General features: G+C 40.0%; 1 protein-coding gene across 2 annotated transcripts; it reads right to left on the reverse strand.

Annotated features, from left to right (window-relative positions):
• Positions 1–1,949: 1,949 nt before the first annotated feature.
• Positions 1,950–13,765, reverse strand: c7h15orf39 (chromosome 7 C15orf39 homolog). Of its 2 annotated transcripts, XM_044357135.1 has the most exons (4): positions 13,466–13,765; positions 6,626–9,899; positions 5,421–5,455; positions 3,792–3,878 (listed from the first exon to the last, which is right to left on the reverse strand). In XM_044357135.1, the coding sequence occupies exons 2-4, from the start codon at positions 9,855–9,857 to the stop codon at positions 3,873–3,875; spliced, it is 3,273 nt and encodes a 1,090-aa protein (XP_044213070.1). In that variant the 5' UTR covers positions 9,858–9,899; positions 13,466–13,765; the 3' UTR covers positions 3,792–3,872. The 2 variants fall into 2 exon arrangements, with proteins under 2 accessions (XP_044213069.1, XP_044213070.1); XM_044357134.1 differs by lacking the exon at positions 5,421–5,455 and having other exon boundaries at positions 1,950–3,878; positions 13,466–13,763.
• Positions 13,766–17,625: the final 3,860 nt, after the last annotated feature.

Below are 17,625 nucleotides of genomic sequence, written 5' to 3' on the forward strand. Positions count from 1 at the left end.
ATTCTACAATGGACTCAATAACTGTGAGAACTGCAAAGCACCTCACACACTGTTATCTTTGCTCTTAATACATAATTATTATATATCATTTGGCTGTTTTTTGGTGCCTAACTACTTCTGTACAATTTGTCATATTAACTTTGTTTCAACGTCAAAACGTACATCTTAAGGAGATGTATGCTATCTTCTTTATTGTAACATGTTTCAGTGATTTTATATAATTTTTTCAAGTATTAAAATTTATAATGGAAAGTCAATGGGAGGAATGTTTGAAGGTTCATATCTCAACAAGTAAAAGTGCTAAAGTATTAAAACTTCATGGTCAGTTGTCCAATATGGACATGCTTACCATATAAAAACATGGGACAAACAGCGCCCCCATGTGGTCTTTATTATGTGTTTTAGGTTTTGGCTAAAAACTCATGAACCGTGAGGCCTATCAAAACAATATTTGCACAGCATGTTCCTTGGATGATGCCAAGTAGACGGCACTGTTACTGACCTGTTAAACTCCGCTCTCCACCACCATCATCAAAACACCAAATGAGGGAATATCTTCTTGAAGAAAGGTGTTCATCCCTCCAGAAGAGTTCCAGAGACTTGTAGAATCAATGCCAAGGCTGAGGAACGCCATTCTTCAAAAAGATATTCCCTCATTTGGTGTTTTGATGATGGTGGTGGAGAGCGCTGTCTAACACATCAATCCAAAATCTCCCATAGGTGTTCAACTGGGTTGAGATCTGGTGACTGTGAAGGCCATGGCATATGATTCACATCATTTTCATACTCATCAAACCATTCAGTGATCCCTTGTGTCCTATGTATGGAGGTATTGTCATCCTGGAAGAGACTTCTCCCATCAGGCTAGAAATGTTTCATCATAGGATAAAGGTGATCACTCAGAACAACTTTGTGCTTATTTGCAGTGACCCTTCTCTCTAAGGAGACAAGTGAACCCAAACCCCCAAAGCATAACAGAGCCACCAGATCCCCTCACTGTAGGGGTCAAGCATTCAGGCCTGTACCGCTTTTTCCTTTAATTTGTCACCCATCTGTATTTCATCTAATCTTAACCGAACTTGGTACATACCATATTTGGAAGACCTTGATCAAAGCTTATGTGTTCGTTTTTTGGTATCACTTACCGTTACTTAATTGGTCATCAAACTTTTGAAGGCATGGTCTGATGCACTTAACAGGCCATAACTCTTCAATACTAAACTGGACTGACACCAAATATGGGAATGTCGTACATACAGCCACACTGCACAAGTGTGTAATATTTGATACAATTCAACCCACGGGGGGTGCTAATGTAATATTATAACACGATAGTTCTACAATTCTGTTGTCTTTAATGAAAGGAAACTTGATACACAAGTTCTCCATCAGAATGTGCACAACATATTAAAACGTGGCACCGATAGCCCCACCTTGTGGCCATTAGTGAGACGCCACCATACTACTATTAAGTTCCATGTCTCTTAAATATAATATTCCATGGTAACAAATTCAGCAAAGTTGTACAGATGGGTATTCTGAACAAGTCTGTATTATATGATACAATTTCAACTTTAGGTGGCGCTACAAATTTTTTTTTAAAAATTGCTGCTAGAGCAGAAACTTGCAGCAGTAACAGTAGTTGGTAACAGCTGACAGCTTGCAGCTCTCAGAAATTCAGAATTGTAGAATTTTTCGAGTTACACCATGTTCACCAAGGTTTTCAATTCAGATTGCATATTTATGGGTAGTTTTTTAAAATAAATTTTATCCTTACATAAGGAGTTGAGAAGCTGTGGTTACCCTAAGATTTTGCAACATGTGAAATTTAGTTTTGACTTTCAAAAAATTCCATGAAAAGAGAAAAGGACAAGTACATAAAGTAAGTAAAATATTCTAAAAATACAAAAATTATATATTTTTGAGCGATAAAACATTTCAACAACATGTCATTACAAACATTTATTTCAGACAGTTCAACAATTCAATCTAAGAGGTATAAGAAAATTATACAAAATTAATATAAAATAAAATCTGAGGTGAAAGTCTTCAGGTTCACAGTGATTACAAACACTGACATGGGGACATCTGAGCCGGTGTGTCTTTAAAAAAAACCTCTTGAGCAGCTTGGTACAGAACTCCATGAATGCCTGTCCAGCGTCAGTAACACACAATAAAATAACACCAACCACAATGATGAGGTGAAAATTACTCCTTGACATACAAGATTTGCACCTTTATTGTAAACCTATATACATGTGGCTGATACTGTCTGACAGTAAAACTCTTTAAAAAAAAATGTCCCCATGTCATTTGCTGATTTCTTTTTCTTACTGGCAAAATAAAAAATAGAAAAAAATATCTATCAGTCACTAACTTCACTCAGAATTTATTTTAAAACAAAAGTGGACATTTAGGACTTAAGAATTAATATAAATACCTAACTTCATAGTTGCTTACAATTTAAGTGTAAAAGAAACTAAGGGACATTTGTTTTTTTAAAGTAAGCACAAGATCATGACATTTCTTTCAGATAACCACAGTCTAACTTGTGCATTAACCGGTAAAGCCACTGATCAATGTGTCCAAGAAAAGAGCTTAAAACATCTACAGAAAGCTGCTTTACCCTACAAAATGCACCCAGTCATAGCTCATTCTTTAGGAAGTCAGACAGATATTTATGGCTTATCAACTTGTTGTTGGCAACAGTTAAAAAAAAAAACAACAGTAGAAGGTGTCATTGCACTCAGTAAGGTGACCAAAAACAAAACTGACAGCACCATTTGTTTGGGGAAGCTAGTCTTCAATTTTGAGCCAGCCTTTTTTATAGTCTATCAGCAGCTCCAGGTAGTACTTCCACTCTGGCTCACTGTCATACCTGACCTCAAATATAGTCTTTAGCGGGTTGGTGTGGGCCTCGTGAATTCGCAGCACCTCTCCTCTGTACCACACTTCTGACTTGTCATCTTCCTCATATAGATGACGAATCCTCTTTCCCACTAGGTCTGGATAGTAGAATCTCATGGCTCCCCGAGCCCTCCGGACAGCCGAACGCAGAACCCATCGCCTCCTGTGTTCAGCGCTGTGGCAGGCAGACAAATAGGGACAGTATTTGATCTTTAATAGAGATCTGTGTTTTCTTTTAGAAGAGCTCCTGAGGGGTCTTAAGGCATGAGAGAAGCTTCCTGTTCTCTGCCACCTGTGGATTACTTTGGGCGTCCTCGTGTGGAAGTCCCCCTTGCTGTTCCTCTTTCCCTTCCCATCCTGCGTTTGCGAGAGGGAAGGATCAGTAAATGAGTCCGAAACTGCTTGGTAGCAAGCCTTTTTTCTGTTCAGACTTTTACTAAACATCCTCCTCAATTTGAGAATCACACCCGAACAACTCTTGGATGCAAGCTGAAATTCGGCTGGTCCTGAAGAATGACAGGCAGGAGGCAAACTGGAGGGTTCCTCTATTTGTGTGTCACTGGGAGATGGCGAGAGGTCGTCAAAGGTTAAAGGACATGTCCATGAATTCTCACAAGAGTCCTGCTCTGCAACCAAACAGTCATTTCCTCTATTCTCAGCCTCTTCACACTGATGGCCACTCCCATTTTTCTTGCTAAATGCATTCAGTCTGCCTCCACTTTCTGTGTCATCTGTCTCTTCCTTATCTGACAAACTGCTGTCCAGAAACATACGCCGTGAACTGCTCTTAACCCTGCTTTTTGTTTTATTCCTGTTCAAATGTGATTTTGTTTCGTGGTCCTGCGGATGTCTCTGTGGGTGTGATTCTGAGGATGAGGTGGTGACATCTGAACAGACAGAACTCCTGCAGCTGTTAGTCTCTTCACAACCTTCATCTTGTTCTCTTTTAACAGAGTCGCCCATGTCTAATCCTGCAACAGAGCAATTAAGAGAGGTCAAAATAAATATAAAAATATGTCAGATATATAGAATTAAAGAGTTAAATTTAAGTTAATCGAATTTATTTTGTGATCAGGGAAACATATTCAAGTGGGAAGCAAGTCAGAGAGATATTGTAAGAATTTCTGTGTTCTTTGTTTCCCAACAGATGATTCCTTAAAGCAAGCTAGCAAACAAAGTCCAACATCTACAGACAGGTTGACAAATCAATGCGTCCATAGCACATATTCAGCGCACAAGAGCAATGAGAAACTATTCTATAAATAACCAGCAGACATGGTGATTGGACAGCATGATCCTCCACCATGAAACACCCTTTCAGCAGTGATAGAATAAAAAAGGTTGTGGGAGTAAACATGAAGGCTGGGAAAAAGTCAGCTGCTATGAGGGATGCTATCAGTCAGGGATAAAACAAGAGTGAGACAAGGGAAATGTTCAGATACCAAAGTCAAGTGCCCCGAACCATGTGAACGGTTAATAATGTCAGCAGTGAACGGAAATTCAATTAAGCCCAATTCAGTTATAAAATGCATGTGCCAAATAAAATAACTGTCGACAGACACAAAGTAAACAAAACTATTTAAAGTCTGGTGATATTTAATATTTGTCTTATTAACAAATCCCATGAAAAGACCAAAACCAACAACTAATTGATCCTACTAACGGTATTAACAGTGTAACCAAAGCCTGATATATCATATTACTCAGTGCCACAGAGCTCCATTGTTGTTCAAAAACTAACAACACAAATGAACCACCGTTGCACTTAGTGACATATTTGTTCACTGCAATGTTCACTTTATTTTAAGTAAGTCGCACGTACCCCAAATTGCTGCTGCACAAAATATCCAACTGAAATTAGCCACCAACAAATGCACTATTTATTCCTGTAACATGAGTAAAGTTTGCTAAAAACTACAGTGCACAGATGTTAAGGGAAATTAAGGCCTTCTTTCTTTATGAAAGTATATAGTCTTGACCAGTTTCATCTTTTCATTGGTGTTTGTTGACGATAATAAAAATATAGAGCATCTCCAGTCTTGTCCTTTAAACACATGTGAAAATTAAACTGTTTTCTCACATAATGAATTGTTAAGTCCCCCCTCTATGACTTAGGAGCACAGATATGGGTCTTTGAGGGAACTGGTCAGTTAAAAGATGATCATCATCTTATGAAAACATAAAATTCTCTCCAACCCAAAGGGCTTAAAATATGGCACAGTTTAATCCCCCCGTGTGCTGCAGGCTGTCACTTCCTTCCTCTGGTAATGTGATCCAACAGCCTGCCTTACACGCTTTAGACTTGGGTTCACCATCTAACAAAATCACAAAGAAGTTCATTTGTCCACAAACAGTACAGCTCAGCACCCCTCCACCCACCTATATCATTTATAATGTAATCATGCAACTTCTTGTAATAAGTCACTGAAAGTTAGATGAGAGTTTTCCTGCTCTCTAATCAGAAAAAGCAGAGAGTAGTGAGATTGAGGGACAACATAAAATAATAAATATACCTGGACTCTCTTTTGGACATCAGGTGAGGTTGAGTCTGTAAAAAATAAATGGATTTATTTTGAATATGTATCGTTTTTGTTATTGTGATTAGTTCTTTACAAAAAGGGCCAAAAATGCAGAAAATATGATTACTTAACGACTGCTTGAGGGAAAACCATGATACAGTTGACCAAAATATGATTTATTATAATAAATCCAGAAGAATCAGTAAATCACACAGTCTACCCAAAGGGGATTTCCAGAAATCTGCAAGGAAAGGCAGGAAGTGTTGCTTTGGCAGTCATGTTGCACTTATCACATGGTCAAATCATCACACTAGAAGTATAATCTTTCAAAGTTTTGGTGAAGAAATACATTTTCATTAAATGGTATCAAAATTCTGCTGAACCTTATCTGAAACAGTTTCGTATGTAACATTTCAGTGAGTCTTGTGATCTATTATAAATAACAGGAAGAACAAATGACACCTTATACTTACTTTTTTTTTTTTTTTTTTTTTTACAAGCCAATGATGACTGAGGTGAAAAAGTTACACTTTTATAGCTGCCTGGCCAATAAATTGAACTATACTGACAAAGTGAATTGCAATCTTAGTGCTGAAGTTTATGTGTACATGTGTATGCACAATCTTGCCAAACCCCCCTGAAATAAATCTATAATCCACTCATTTCTTGTTTCCTTTGTGAACATTTATGCATGTCACTTTTGGGCAAAGAAGTTGTTGTGTTCAGCGTTGCCCCACAAGGGATAATTAAGGTACTTGTTGCTTACTGCAACACCTCTAATGTGTCAAGTCAGACTTGACAATACCAAAAGAAACAAAATTACAGTGGCCCTGAGAGCTCAACACACTGCAACATCAGCAAATACATGCTAATAGACAAAACACAAGCACATGAAGAAAACATCTTCACCAGTTTGACAACAAATGTGCACCATCCAGAAAGGTTCTGCAAATACAGAAAACACAACCAAATACTGAGATGTGTTGAAGTTGCTGTATGTGGAGCTCTCAGAGCCACTGTACAAAATACCATAATATCATCCCAAATCAACATTCTTTTAGAAAACAGCCAGAACAAAATACAGGCTAAAATAAGGTGTTTGTAACCAACACCACATCTCTACAATACCCGTTTCCTTTTTTACTACACCATTTTTCACTGCATGACACATATACAGTCTGAAGTGAACAAGCACTCACCTAGGTGTTTGCAGACACAGGCGTAGTACAAAAGGTTGAGCACATCAGCGTAGATGTCAGGCAGGTGTTTGAGGGACATCAGTCTCCTGAGCCTGGAGGAGCAGGCTCGTTTATGAAGCTGGATGAGGATCTTCTCTTCAGAGAGCGTGGTGGGCCGCAGTTCCACTTTGTGCTCGTGCAGGACCTGGTCGACGAAGCTGCCCTGGACCATCGGAAAAAGCAGTTCTTTCACCACCAACATAGGGAGGAACACTGCCCCTGTCCGCATGACATGTGGAAAAGGGCAGCGTTCCTGGGCAGTGTACTCTCGCAACCTGTCAAGGACCTTTTGGAGTGCTGACTTCATCTCCTCATTGAGCCACACCTCTCTGGCCTTTTTCCCCAACAAACAGGACACTTTCTGGACTTTGGTCGATGGAGATGCAGGTTCAGTCAGTTCCAGCTGAGACAACCAGGTTCTGAGCTCCTGCTCTGAAGAGGCTGACACAGATTTGGATACTAGCTTGCAGAGAGACTGGTGCAGCTCTAAAAAGTGCTTGCGGACTGGCATTTGGAGCTCTACTTTTGGTATGAATTCAGTCATCGGCTGTACAGGTGGCTTCTGTTGGGGTGGAACAGGGCAAGGATGCTTTGTATCAGGGAGAATGATTTTATAGGTGGAAAGTTTAAGACACTGGGGAGGAATGTTTTTGAAATTAAGTTTGGTGTCAGGTGGTTGAGGTGTAGTAATAGGTTTGGGGTGAGGGTTGACCACCTGATCACGTGATATGCTTGTATCACCCTGAGAAGGTGAGGTAATCTGTGCAGTCACCTTGGCAGGTTTGGACTCATTTGAAGTCTTGTTTTCATCTGCTAATGAGGGTTTACTTTCAAGTTCGTCAGGTTCACATTTCCTAATAACCAACATGTCATGCCCACTGTCAGGAAAACCAGCGTCTTCAGGCTCTTTTTTTATTGTTATTTTGCTGCAGTCCTTCTGACCAACATAACTCTCTACAGAGTTGTCTGTTTCTGGTGGATCTACTTTTTCCACTTTAATATTTTTGGGTTCAAGGATTTCTACAACAGGCTTCTCTGTTGGAGTATCTGGACAGACGTTTTTATAAACTGGACGGACAATAGGCTGCTGCTGATCTCGATCTGGCCTCTTTTCTTTGATGCATGGCTTGGGTTTGACTACACAGTGCTCAGAAGACTGGACAGTTCTCGGAGGTATTCTGCCTGGAAACAACACTCCAGAGGCCTGCAGGTATGCTTGGTAAGGTGCCAGGCTGAAGACATTGTCGATGACTGGCATAGGAGGAGAGTCAGTTTTATTCCCTACTTGTCCATTCTCCATTTCCATCTTTTGTCGTTTCTTAATTAAGTCCACTTCACATAAATCCCTATCCTCTTCTTTTATTTTCATGGGTGGAGATGAGTGAGAAACACTTCTCTTCAGGGTCCCTTTAAGAACAGAGGCAGCTGAACTGGATGTAGGGCCATTGTGTTTATTTCCTGTTGCAACAGCAGGGGAATAAATAATTTTTCGGACATTTGCACTATTAGTTACAGCTGTGTGGATGTGATCTGAACTGTGATTAGGTGACCGGGGCAGCCATGCCACTGGGGAAACAGGAAGGTCTTTTGGTTGTTTCGGGCACGTAACTTGGGCTTCACAAGATGAATAGTCCAGGAGTCTGTCCATGTTTAAGCCAGCTGGCGGAAGGATGGGTCGATCTATGTGCAGGCTGGTGAGTGGGGGAAAAAATCTGTTAATTTGTATGCTGGAGGGTGAAACTCCAGGTTGGCCTACACGTCTGGTTGGACTGGATTGGTCGACAAGGAGGAAAGGTGAGGAGGTGTGCGACTGGTCAACATGCAAGCTGGTGCTGGGCTTGTTCTTATGCAGGTTGGCTACAGAGGCCATGGGGAGATCCATGTGTTGGCCGGATGGGGAAACATTTATGCGATTAGAGTGCCAGCTAGGCAGTGCATGCTGCCTTTTTAGGGGGGCTCTGATTTGGCTTGCATTTAAATGAAATCTGGGGACTGCATAATATGGATAGTCAAAGCCCCGTATAAAGGAATGATTTGGCATTGTTTCAGTGCTAGGCAAAGGAATCTCACCATGAAGCGACTGAGGCACTAAGTAATGGTCCTGGGGTGCTGAGAGTGTGTGTTTAAGAATAACAGGGACATCTTCTCTCTGCTTACCACCAATATCTTTACACTGTGTCCTGTTTTCTACCTCCACATTTGCCTGGGGGTAGTAAAACATTGGGTGCTGTGTTAGCTGACCATATTTGGACATGTGAGAACGTTCCTGATAAACCTCTGAGGTCATATGCTCATATGTAGGATGGGAGGGGTATAGGCTAGGGTAGCCTCTGGGGGATGTCTGTAAGTGCTGGCTCTGCTCACTTAAAGAACCAAACAGAGTGCGAGTTGGCGTGCAGGGGTAACTGCTGTAGTTTGGCTCAATCATTGCAGGCAGAGTCCTTGCTCTACTTGGGCTGTATGTGTCCACAGTCATCCTCTTGATTGGTTCTGCGCCGGGCTCAAACTGTAAACCTCTCCGTGTGTCTTGTGCCTTCCTCTGGATGGGCGATCTTTCACTGTAGTGAGCATCAGTTTGCATCCAATCATGCTCATAGACAGTGTTTGGGATCCTCTGAGATCCATGTTCCATACTGTATTGTTGTCCTATCACACAACCCAGTTCATTACAGCAGGGGTTATGTCCATAAACTGGCTTCGGAATCGCCAAGTAAACTGAATTTTCAGATGCAGGGGATGAATTCTCACCTCCAGTTTTTTGTTTTCTGACAGCCACTGATGCAGCTGTAGGACTGCTGATCCCAGAACTTTTAGTGTATGGTGTAAAGCCCTGTTTTACTGGGGTATGACGCATTGAGGAAGAATGAGAATGGCCCTCCTCTGAGGAGTTGCTGTCTTGCCTGTAAATTATGTGGTTTTGTCCATCCATGCCAGAGAGGTGACTCACAGGACTTCTGCCATCCAGCAGTGAGGTCTTTGAGTTGCTCCAAGGAGGAGTGAATCCTGCTCCGTCCTTTACTCTGGGGTCATACGTAAAGTAGGCCCCGCTGTACTGCAGTGCGTGCTTACCAAGGAAACCAGGCATGTTTTGTGGCTTTGACAGTCCAGCGGATGCTATGGTCCCATCGAATAATGGCATCTTGCTTCGAAACACTGGGTCAATGACGGTCTGCAACGATTGACTGCTCATCATGTAGTAACTTTGTAATGATGGGACAGTAATTTGGCTCCAAACCTAAGTAGATAAAAACAAATATTAGACATTCATTTTTAACATTTATGTAAGATTGGTTCAAACGTTCCATATTCCTAATTAGCTTGAACAAACTCCCCCCTAAGACATCAGATAGGACAGAAGGAACCACAGCGGAAAAATAAATACTTTGCACACATAAAGCAGTCATCATTAGATAACTAGCTCAAGGCATTTTCTCAGCCTTGAAGAATCTTGTGGCTTATCACATGTATGTCACATAAACCCTTACTAGCCAATGCACATCGGCAGAAGTAAAATGCAACAAGTGGCAAGGAAGTTACAATCCGAGTAATGTGTGAGGAAGATTCATAATTTCTTGAATATACAATGAATATTAGTGGACGAGAAAGTCTGAGAATGAGAACAATACCCACAGACAGCCAATGTGATATAGTTGACATAATGTTGCAATAATCAAACCAGTTCTCATGGTCCAGCTAATATGAAAATTACAATGTGACTGAATAAATTTTATACTGCATTTGATTTATATCTACCTGATGTGTTATGGTATCACTGTAGCTCATTTCTCAGCTGTCAGTTTACAGCGGATATGTCAGAATGTGTCATCACCTTCACATTGAAGAAGTTGAGTCTCACTTGTCTCAAACAAGAACTTATCACTTGATACATTGAGCAGTTCTCAACTTGTCTATACGTCCTGAGAGCCAACACTGCAGCAAACTGTTTCTATTCTGCATTTTATTACCGCAACCTCTCAGTCAGACTATAGTTCCTTTTTCAAGCAACTCTTCAACGTAGTGTGGCAGCAAGGTTACTTCTGTTATTGATTAATCTGCAGATTATTTTCTCTATTAATTGGTTTATCATTTTCTCAATAAAATGTTGGAACATAGTAAAACTGACAGAATCAATTCAGAATTCAATGATATGCTGTACAATATTACAAATAATATAAGTCTAAAATAATTACATGATAATTCTATGTAATGCTGAAATTAATAGTCTATTAATTGTTTAGTCGATTGAAAGGAAAAATGAGGAACTATTTTGATAATCCATTGTCATTTTAAGTAAAAATGATATATATTCTCTGGTTCCAGCCTCTCAGTTGTGAGAATTTTCTGCTTTTTTTGGTCTTATGTGATAATGAACTTAATATATTTAGTTTTGAAGACAAAACAATCAGTCTGACACCATCATCTTGGAAGTAAGAAAATTGTGATGGGCATTTTTCAGTGTTTTCTTACATTTTATGGACCAAACAATAAATCAAGAAAATAATCAGCAGATTAATCAACAATGATAATCATTAGTTTGGAAAAGTTACATTTTGATCTTTTTCCAACTGTAAAATGTTGCATAATATTAGAACTGAAACTAAAATATAGAAGTATATCTGTTCACCATATTGGCTTGCCTCTGAAGTTTCCAAGAGCTGTTTCAGATAATGGAGGATGTGTCACATCCCCAAGGACTCATGATCAATAAACTGATTTGTGATTTGCTGTAACTGAAATATTTTCAAAACTGGGACTTTGTCAAAATTTAATTCTTTAAAATGTATTTTAGAGACTGGCCTATCACAACCATCGACTGTGGTCACAACCAATTAGCAAATACTTCACCCACTGCTCTACTTCTTATAATATGGCCATGTTTCCTGTAAAATGTCTTGAAACTTCTATGAATCTGCACAATGCAACAAATTTACATTAACATAATTGGCTAGATTGGAGATATAGTGTGTTTCTTACGAGTTAGGATTTCATGCATGCTTAACTCTTAATTCTGGCTTTTCCAACAGGTACCTGAAGGCAGCATAATACAACATATGCAGAGCTCAATCTGTCTGTCACTGTCAGCTTTGTGCAGGAGGGGAAAGAAAGGTGACCTGCCACACAGGCATCTGCATGAACTGGTGAAGTGTAGGAAACTTTTTTTTTTTTTTAATCTTTTTTTCTGCTAGGGAACAGCTCGCCCCCAACTCCCCAACACTAACAGATCATAGTGCAAAACATCCTTGCTGTGTTTGACAGGCATTCAGATTCTGTGCATAACTTGCCAGTATATGTTGAAACAGATATATAGACCTACATACACCTACATGGATGAAATAATGATCATATCTGTGACATAGGCTATTTGCAGGCTATTTGCAGGCTGTGGTGAGGGCGGAGTGAAAAAAAATTTTTTTTTGACCTCATAAAGACCAGATCCAGGCACATGATAGTTCACAGCCGCAGTCCTAACAGATTTTATCAGTTCATCCTGTTGACACCTTTCAGAAACGTACAGAGCGATGGTTTATCTGCATAAAGCGAGGAGAAATGTGGTTTATGCGCATGGAGGAAACTGCGCAGAGCCGCTTTCAACGGACTCAAAGCCACAGTCTGGTGTGTGTGTGTGTGTGTGTGTGTGTGTGTGTGTGTGTGTGTGTGTGTGAGTGAGTGTGAGAGAGAGAGAGTGAGTGAGTGAGTAAGTGAGTGGGTGAGTGGGTGGTGAGTGAGACAGACTTAGCCTATATTATTTTTTATTTTTTTTTCGGGGACACATTTCACACATGTCGGACTCAAGACCGGTTAACTGGTTAACACACCAGACTTAAGACCAGTTGATTGGGGATGGCTTGTGCAACTGGGGACAAAAGCCGTGTCCCCAATTGGTAAAATGCTGATTTTGGGGTCAGTGGTTGGGTAAAGGCAAGTTGTGGTTATGGTTAGGTTTAAGTCTATGTAAATACCCCAAAAGTGACTTAAGTAAAAGTGTGTGTATGTGTGTGTGTGTGTGTGTGTGTGTGTGTGTGTGTGTGTGTGTGTGTGTGTGTGTGTGTGTGTGTGTGTGTGTGTGTCCCGGGTCTGTGTAAGGGTGATGGAGTGACTTCCGAAAGCAAACCGTCCAAATTGACAGACTGAGCCACAAACCACATGGAGCAAGAGTGAACAGGTAAAAATTCACCTCATCCCAGTCTGTCTAAAAGTTAGAAATCATTTAGATTATCTGATAAGTCTGTCAGGTCAAGAAAACTTGTAGAAATGTCAGCGAGTTCACGTGACATGAAAAAAATGTTTATTTCCGCCAGTTGGACTTAAAGTAACCAATAAAAATGTCTCACGACAGATATAAAAACGGAGCTTAACCTCTGAGAAAAAAAGTTTCTTGGCAGCTATTTTTTGATAAGCAGTGAAGTTGTAGCCTGTGAGGCACATTTGCTTATCAGAGGCAAAATGAAAACACATGAGCTTGTTGTCCTGCCTACAGGAACAAGCGCTGCTCAAATAAATAGGACGCAAATAATATGAAAATAATAAACGCGCAAGAGCTTCGATCACAATGTGAGCAATTTCCATACAGGCGGCGAAAGCGCCGTAAACCACGGCAAAACTAAAACCACACTGCGGAATGAAAAACTTCAAATGTATTGCATGACATAGTTTCACAATCTTTCATGCTTTCTCAGAAGTCACACTCACGTTGTTTGCTGAGTTGTTCTTTCCTTCCCTTCTCTGCAATCTCTACCATAAACACTCATCTGTCGTCTATCTGTAGGTTTTAGAGATTGAGCAGAAAATGTGTTTTCTTACCTCGCCGCTGTGATGAGAATAAATGATTTCCACAAAGACTCCATGAAACACAACTTCCCTCAGTAAAGAGGAAAAAGTTTCTTCTCAGCTCGTTGGTGGACTCGGTCTGCCTGTCCGATGCGCCAAAGTCCCACGAAACAAAAAGTGCGACGATTCGTCCGTCCACGCTGCTTTTAGAGAAGTTACCAAACTGAAGAAAAGACAAAAGGGAGGAGGATGTTCTTTGATCAATAGGCGGAGTCACACCCTCTGTCTATCCACGGCTTGTTTTCTACACATGTGATGTTTTCCCGTTGGTGATTTTCCCTTTTATTGGCTACATCCTAATGTCCAGCTGCCAGCCTGCTGCTGATGTCACCTAAAATGAACTTAGAGTCATGCTTTTTTTTCACTCATCGACAGATAACACAAGTGTGCACTATTGATTTTTCTTGGGATTTTTCTGGGATGCTTCAGGAAATGTCAGGAGGGTCATAAAAAACACGAGACCTTATCTGACATCATAGTTATAACACTTCATGAAAGTTTATACAAGATATTATGTGTAATATCTTATGTGTAAACTAGACTGCTGTTATCTTACTGCAATCCTACTTTAAAGTGAACCACACAACTTTCATACTACAGAGTCACAGCTCTTGATGAAGATTAAGGCATAGAAAAAGTCAAGGATTGGGTTTACACCTTAATAATGACATCTATAAAAAACATGCAAAACCAAGCTTTCCCCATTAAAAACACCACAGTTAGATACACTATATGACTGCTAAAGTCTCACGTAGGTACAGTGCAGTATCCAGACTGTCACAGGTGCATGCAGAAAGCAGCAGAAAAGTGAGGGACCAGGTACTGAATTAAGATAAGGGGTAATGTTACGTATGTGAAGACCGGGTCTGTCTAGACTGATATCTGTGTGTATGTAGAAACCTGTATAGACAGAATAGTGCTACAAAGAAAGGCTCTAGTACAGAATCACCGTCTGTTAATGGTTGACTTTAGTTGACCAAAGTTAAAATCGGGTCAGCCATTAGCTCAGTCAGACTGTTTTTTTTAACCTCTTATCTTTGATCATGTCTCATACCTCTCACTGAGACTGGACTAAAGCTTTTACATACACATATACAACATGTTTACTTTACACCGTAAAAGTGTGGTTGAATAACAAGCTTCAGGCTGTGTGATGTAGCAGCACATCTGGTACTTTGCTAAGATGATCAGACAGATTATCCAACATTAAAGTGTATATACCTCAAGTATGAATTCTTCCACTCATGCTTGATTCACTCTGAATGAGTTCATTTCTTGTTGCGTTTGCATCATACCGGTCCCTCATCATCTGTGAGTTGGAGTCTAATTTATGTGTCCCGAGGGTCTGCCACAGTTTAGTCTAGACAAGTTGGTGGCATCCATCAGTCCCTGTGGCCTCACAGGTAAAGAGATGCTCGTCGAGGGGTTTGACCGAGGAGAGAAGGCAGGAGCTTTTCCCCACAGAGGGCTCTCGCATCTCCCCCATTTCCAGTTACCATGGCATTACACCTTAAGGCTAACCAACACAAGGCATCAAGGGGCTAACAGTGTGCCATATGGGTACGGCAACACAATTCTTCAAACACAGAAGGCAAAAGGATGCATTAAAGGTGTACAGTATTGCACTCAGTTATTAAAAACAGGCCCTGCAGCTTTGTCAGAGAGAAGTAGCCGGGAGCAAGTGCTCTCAAAAAAGGGTCAGAAACCCTAAAAAACCCTGATTCCCCCTTGTGGGCATGTTGGTACTTAGGTCATTAAATGATTACACAGAATGATGAGCTTCTTTTAAAGTAATGTATTGCCTGTTATTTCCTGATACGCACTTTGACAAGTGTTTACTGGCAGCACACACACATATTTGTCAAGATTACATTGTTTAAGGTTATTTCCCGTTGTGAAACTTCCTCCTGTTAAATATCTAGTAAACATAAACATATCAAAATAATGATCTCAAAGACGAGTTTGTGTTTCCGTGTGGCTATCAACATAGGTAGCATTCAGTTCAAATGGTTTATATACAGTATAATATCATATAAATGACAACGTAGACAAAAAAAGTTATAAATTCATCATAACTGAGGAAGGTTGCTCCATAAGGATCTAAAAATGACCCTTTTCACAGGTGGAGGTTACATTGGACATGATAAATTCTGATTTCTAATGACAATAGATGCAACTTTATGATTGCATTTGTGTGTAATATGAAGCACATTAAACATAATACATATATATGTCACACAATGTGCAATACAAAGGCTTCAATAGAGTAATTTCTGATTGTGCTTGGCTGAAATCACATGGTGTTTACCACATTTAAACATCTGAGAGTCAATAAAGTGAGTTGTGGTGACACAGGGAATAGAGCAGGCGATCTCTCAGGATGTAGTGTCTGATGAAACACTGTTGAACATTCCCTGAGGCCAGAAACTACATATTGAGCCTGGAGACTGCTAGAGTTGCATCAGACACACGCACACCTGATCGCATACACATATTGACACAGACACAAGATATCATATGGCTGTGATGCATATTTGTCGTTCCATGTTTACACAGTATGGACTAAAACACTGTGTGAAGTATGAATTGTGCAATGTTGGATGGCTGACAATCTGGTCTTTCTCCATTTTTATCACTTACCGCTCAGGTAGTGCATATTTTATTTTCACTGTCACTCCACTACAGCTTTCCATCTAGAGTACAATGCAATTAATACTACACTGCATGGTTCAATATTAAACTTAACCTACAGCAAGTTAACCTACAACAGTCTTTCATAGCACATTCAAGTGGTTACTCCAAAAATCTCATTCTCTCTCTTTATTTTTTTTGCTAAATATTCAGTTTCTATGTATATTCTGGTTCATCATTGCAAATAAACCATTGAGTTCTTTTTCACAACTTCTAAAATTCACTATAATTGACAGCTGTAATATCATGTTGGGCTTGGCTTTTAAATCAGGATTGTTTAATTTAATTGAAGTCTTGATGGAACGCTGGAGCTGCAAGTTCAGTATGAAAGACAACTGACTACTGTTAAAATGACCTCACATCACTCCTCTCATTTAAATTTTGTAACTACAGCACATTATCCAACCTTAGATATCCCATATGTACTCCACTACACATTTTAAATGGAATTATCTCAAACGCTCCCTTTTTTAATGGAATAGTTAATCAGCCACAAGTAATTGAGCTAATCATTTTATTTAATTGAGTGACAGATAAACTGGTGATTAGTAATTAATCACAGGTGACAGCGCTGACATCGTTATGCAGTGAGCTGCTATGCTGCAGGATTAGTTCCCTGCAGGCTTAGTGTTTTTGTTCAGCCTTTATTTATGACAGTGTTTATATAAGATATTGTGGGATTCAGGGTTTTTCCTGCATGTTTTAGCACATCACATAACAAAGAGGTTTGATACAGCTGAGAGTGTGATAATATTATTTGAGAGACTGCTCAGTAAGTTCTGGAAATAAACATCTTTTCATAAACATGTATTGAAGTGGCAGAGTAGTGTTTTGTCTTGAAAAGTGCACATCTGATTATTTCACATCGCCTCTGAATAGAGCTTATCTGAAGTTTTGATGATTTGACAGTAACTGTGAGAACATGGTGCTTATTCCCATTAGGCACACCTGCAGGTTGCACACTCCTCCACAGCGCTGTCAAGGCCACGATTACACCCCGCTTGTCGGTTAGGCTGATGTAATGTTCCCCTGGCCTCATTAACAGAATCACACAGCAGCCAATAGCAGCAGGACAAGTTATGGCTCGGGGAAGGATGCTTTTGGTTTGGAGAGCCACTCACACGGCTCCATGTGCTGCAACCTCGACAGCTCAACAGTAACAATGCCTCCGGCTATTTGCAAACCAAATTTCCCCCCCGCCCTCATTATTTTATATGGTGGGAGTAAGATAAGCAAAGATAAAATATGACTACTTGGACTGAATAGAGAGAAAAAAATAAGCAACACGTGTCTACATGTTGATGATAAAAACTGCGATCTTCCTCTGTAGTTTTTGATGAAATACAAGGAAGAGAAAAATGAATGTTTTGAAATTGAGAACATGTTTACAGTCTGATGACAAGGAAATAAAATGAATCATTCACTAATGATACATGTGATCA

This window comes from Thunnus albacares, chromosome 7, assembly GCF_914725855.1.
Source record: "Thunnus albacares chromosome 7, fThuAlb1.1, whole genome shotgun sequence".
Lineage (NCBI taxonomy): Eukaryota > Metazoa > Chordata > Actinopteri > Scombriformes > Scombridae > Thunnus > Thunnus albacares.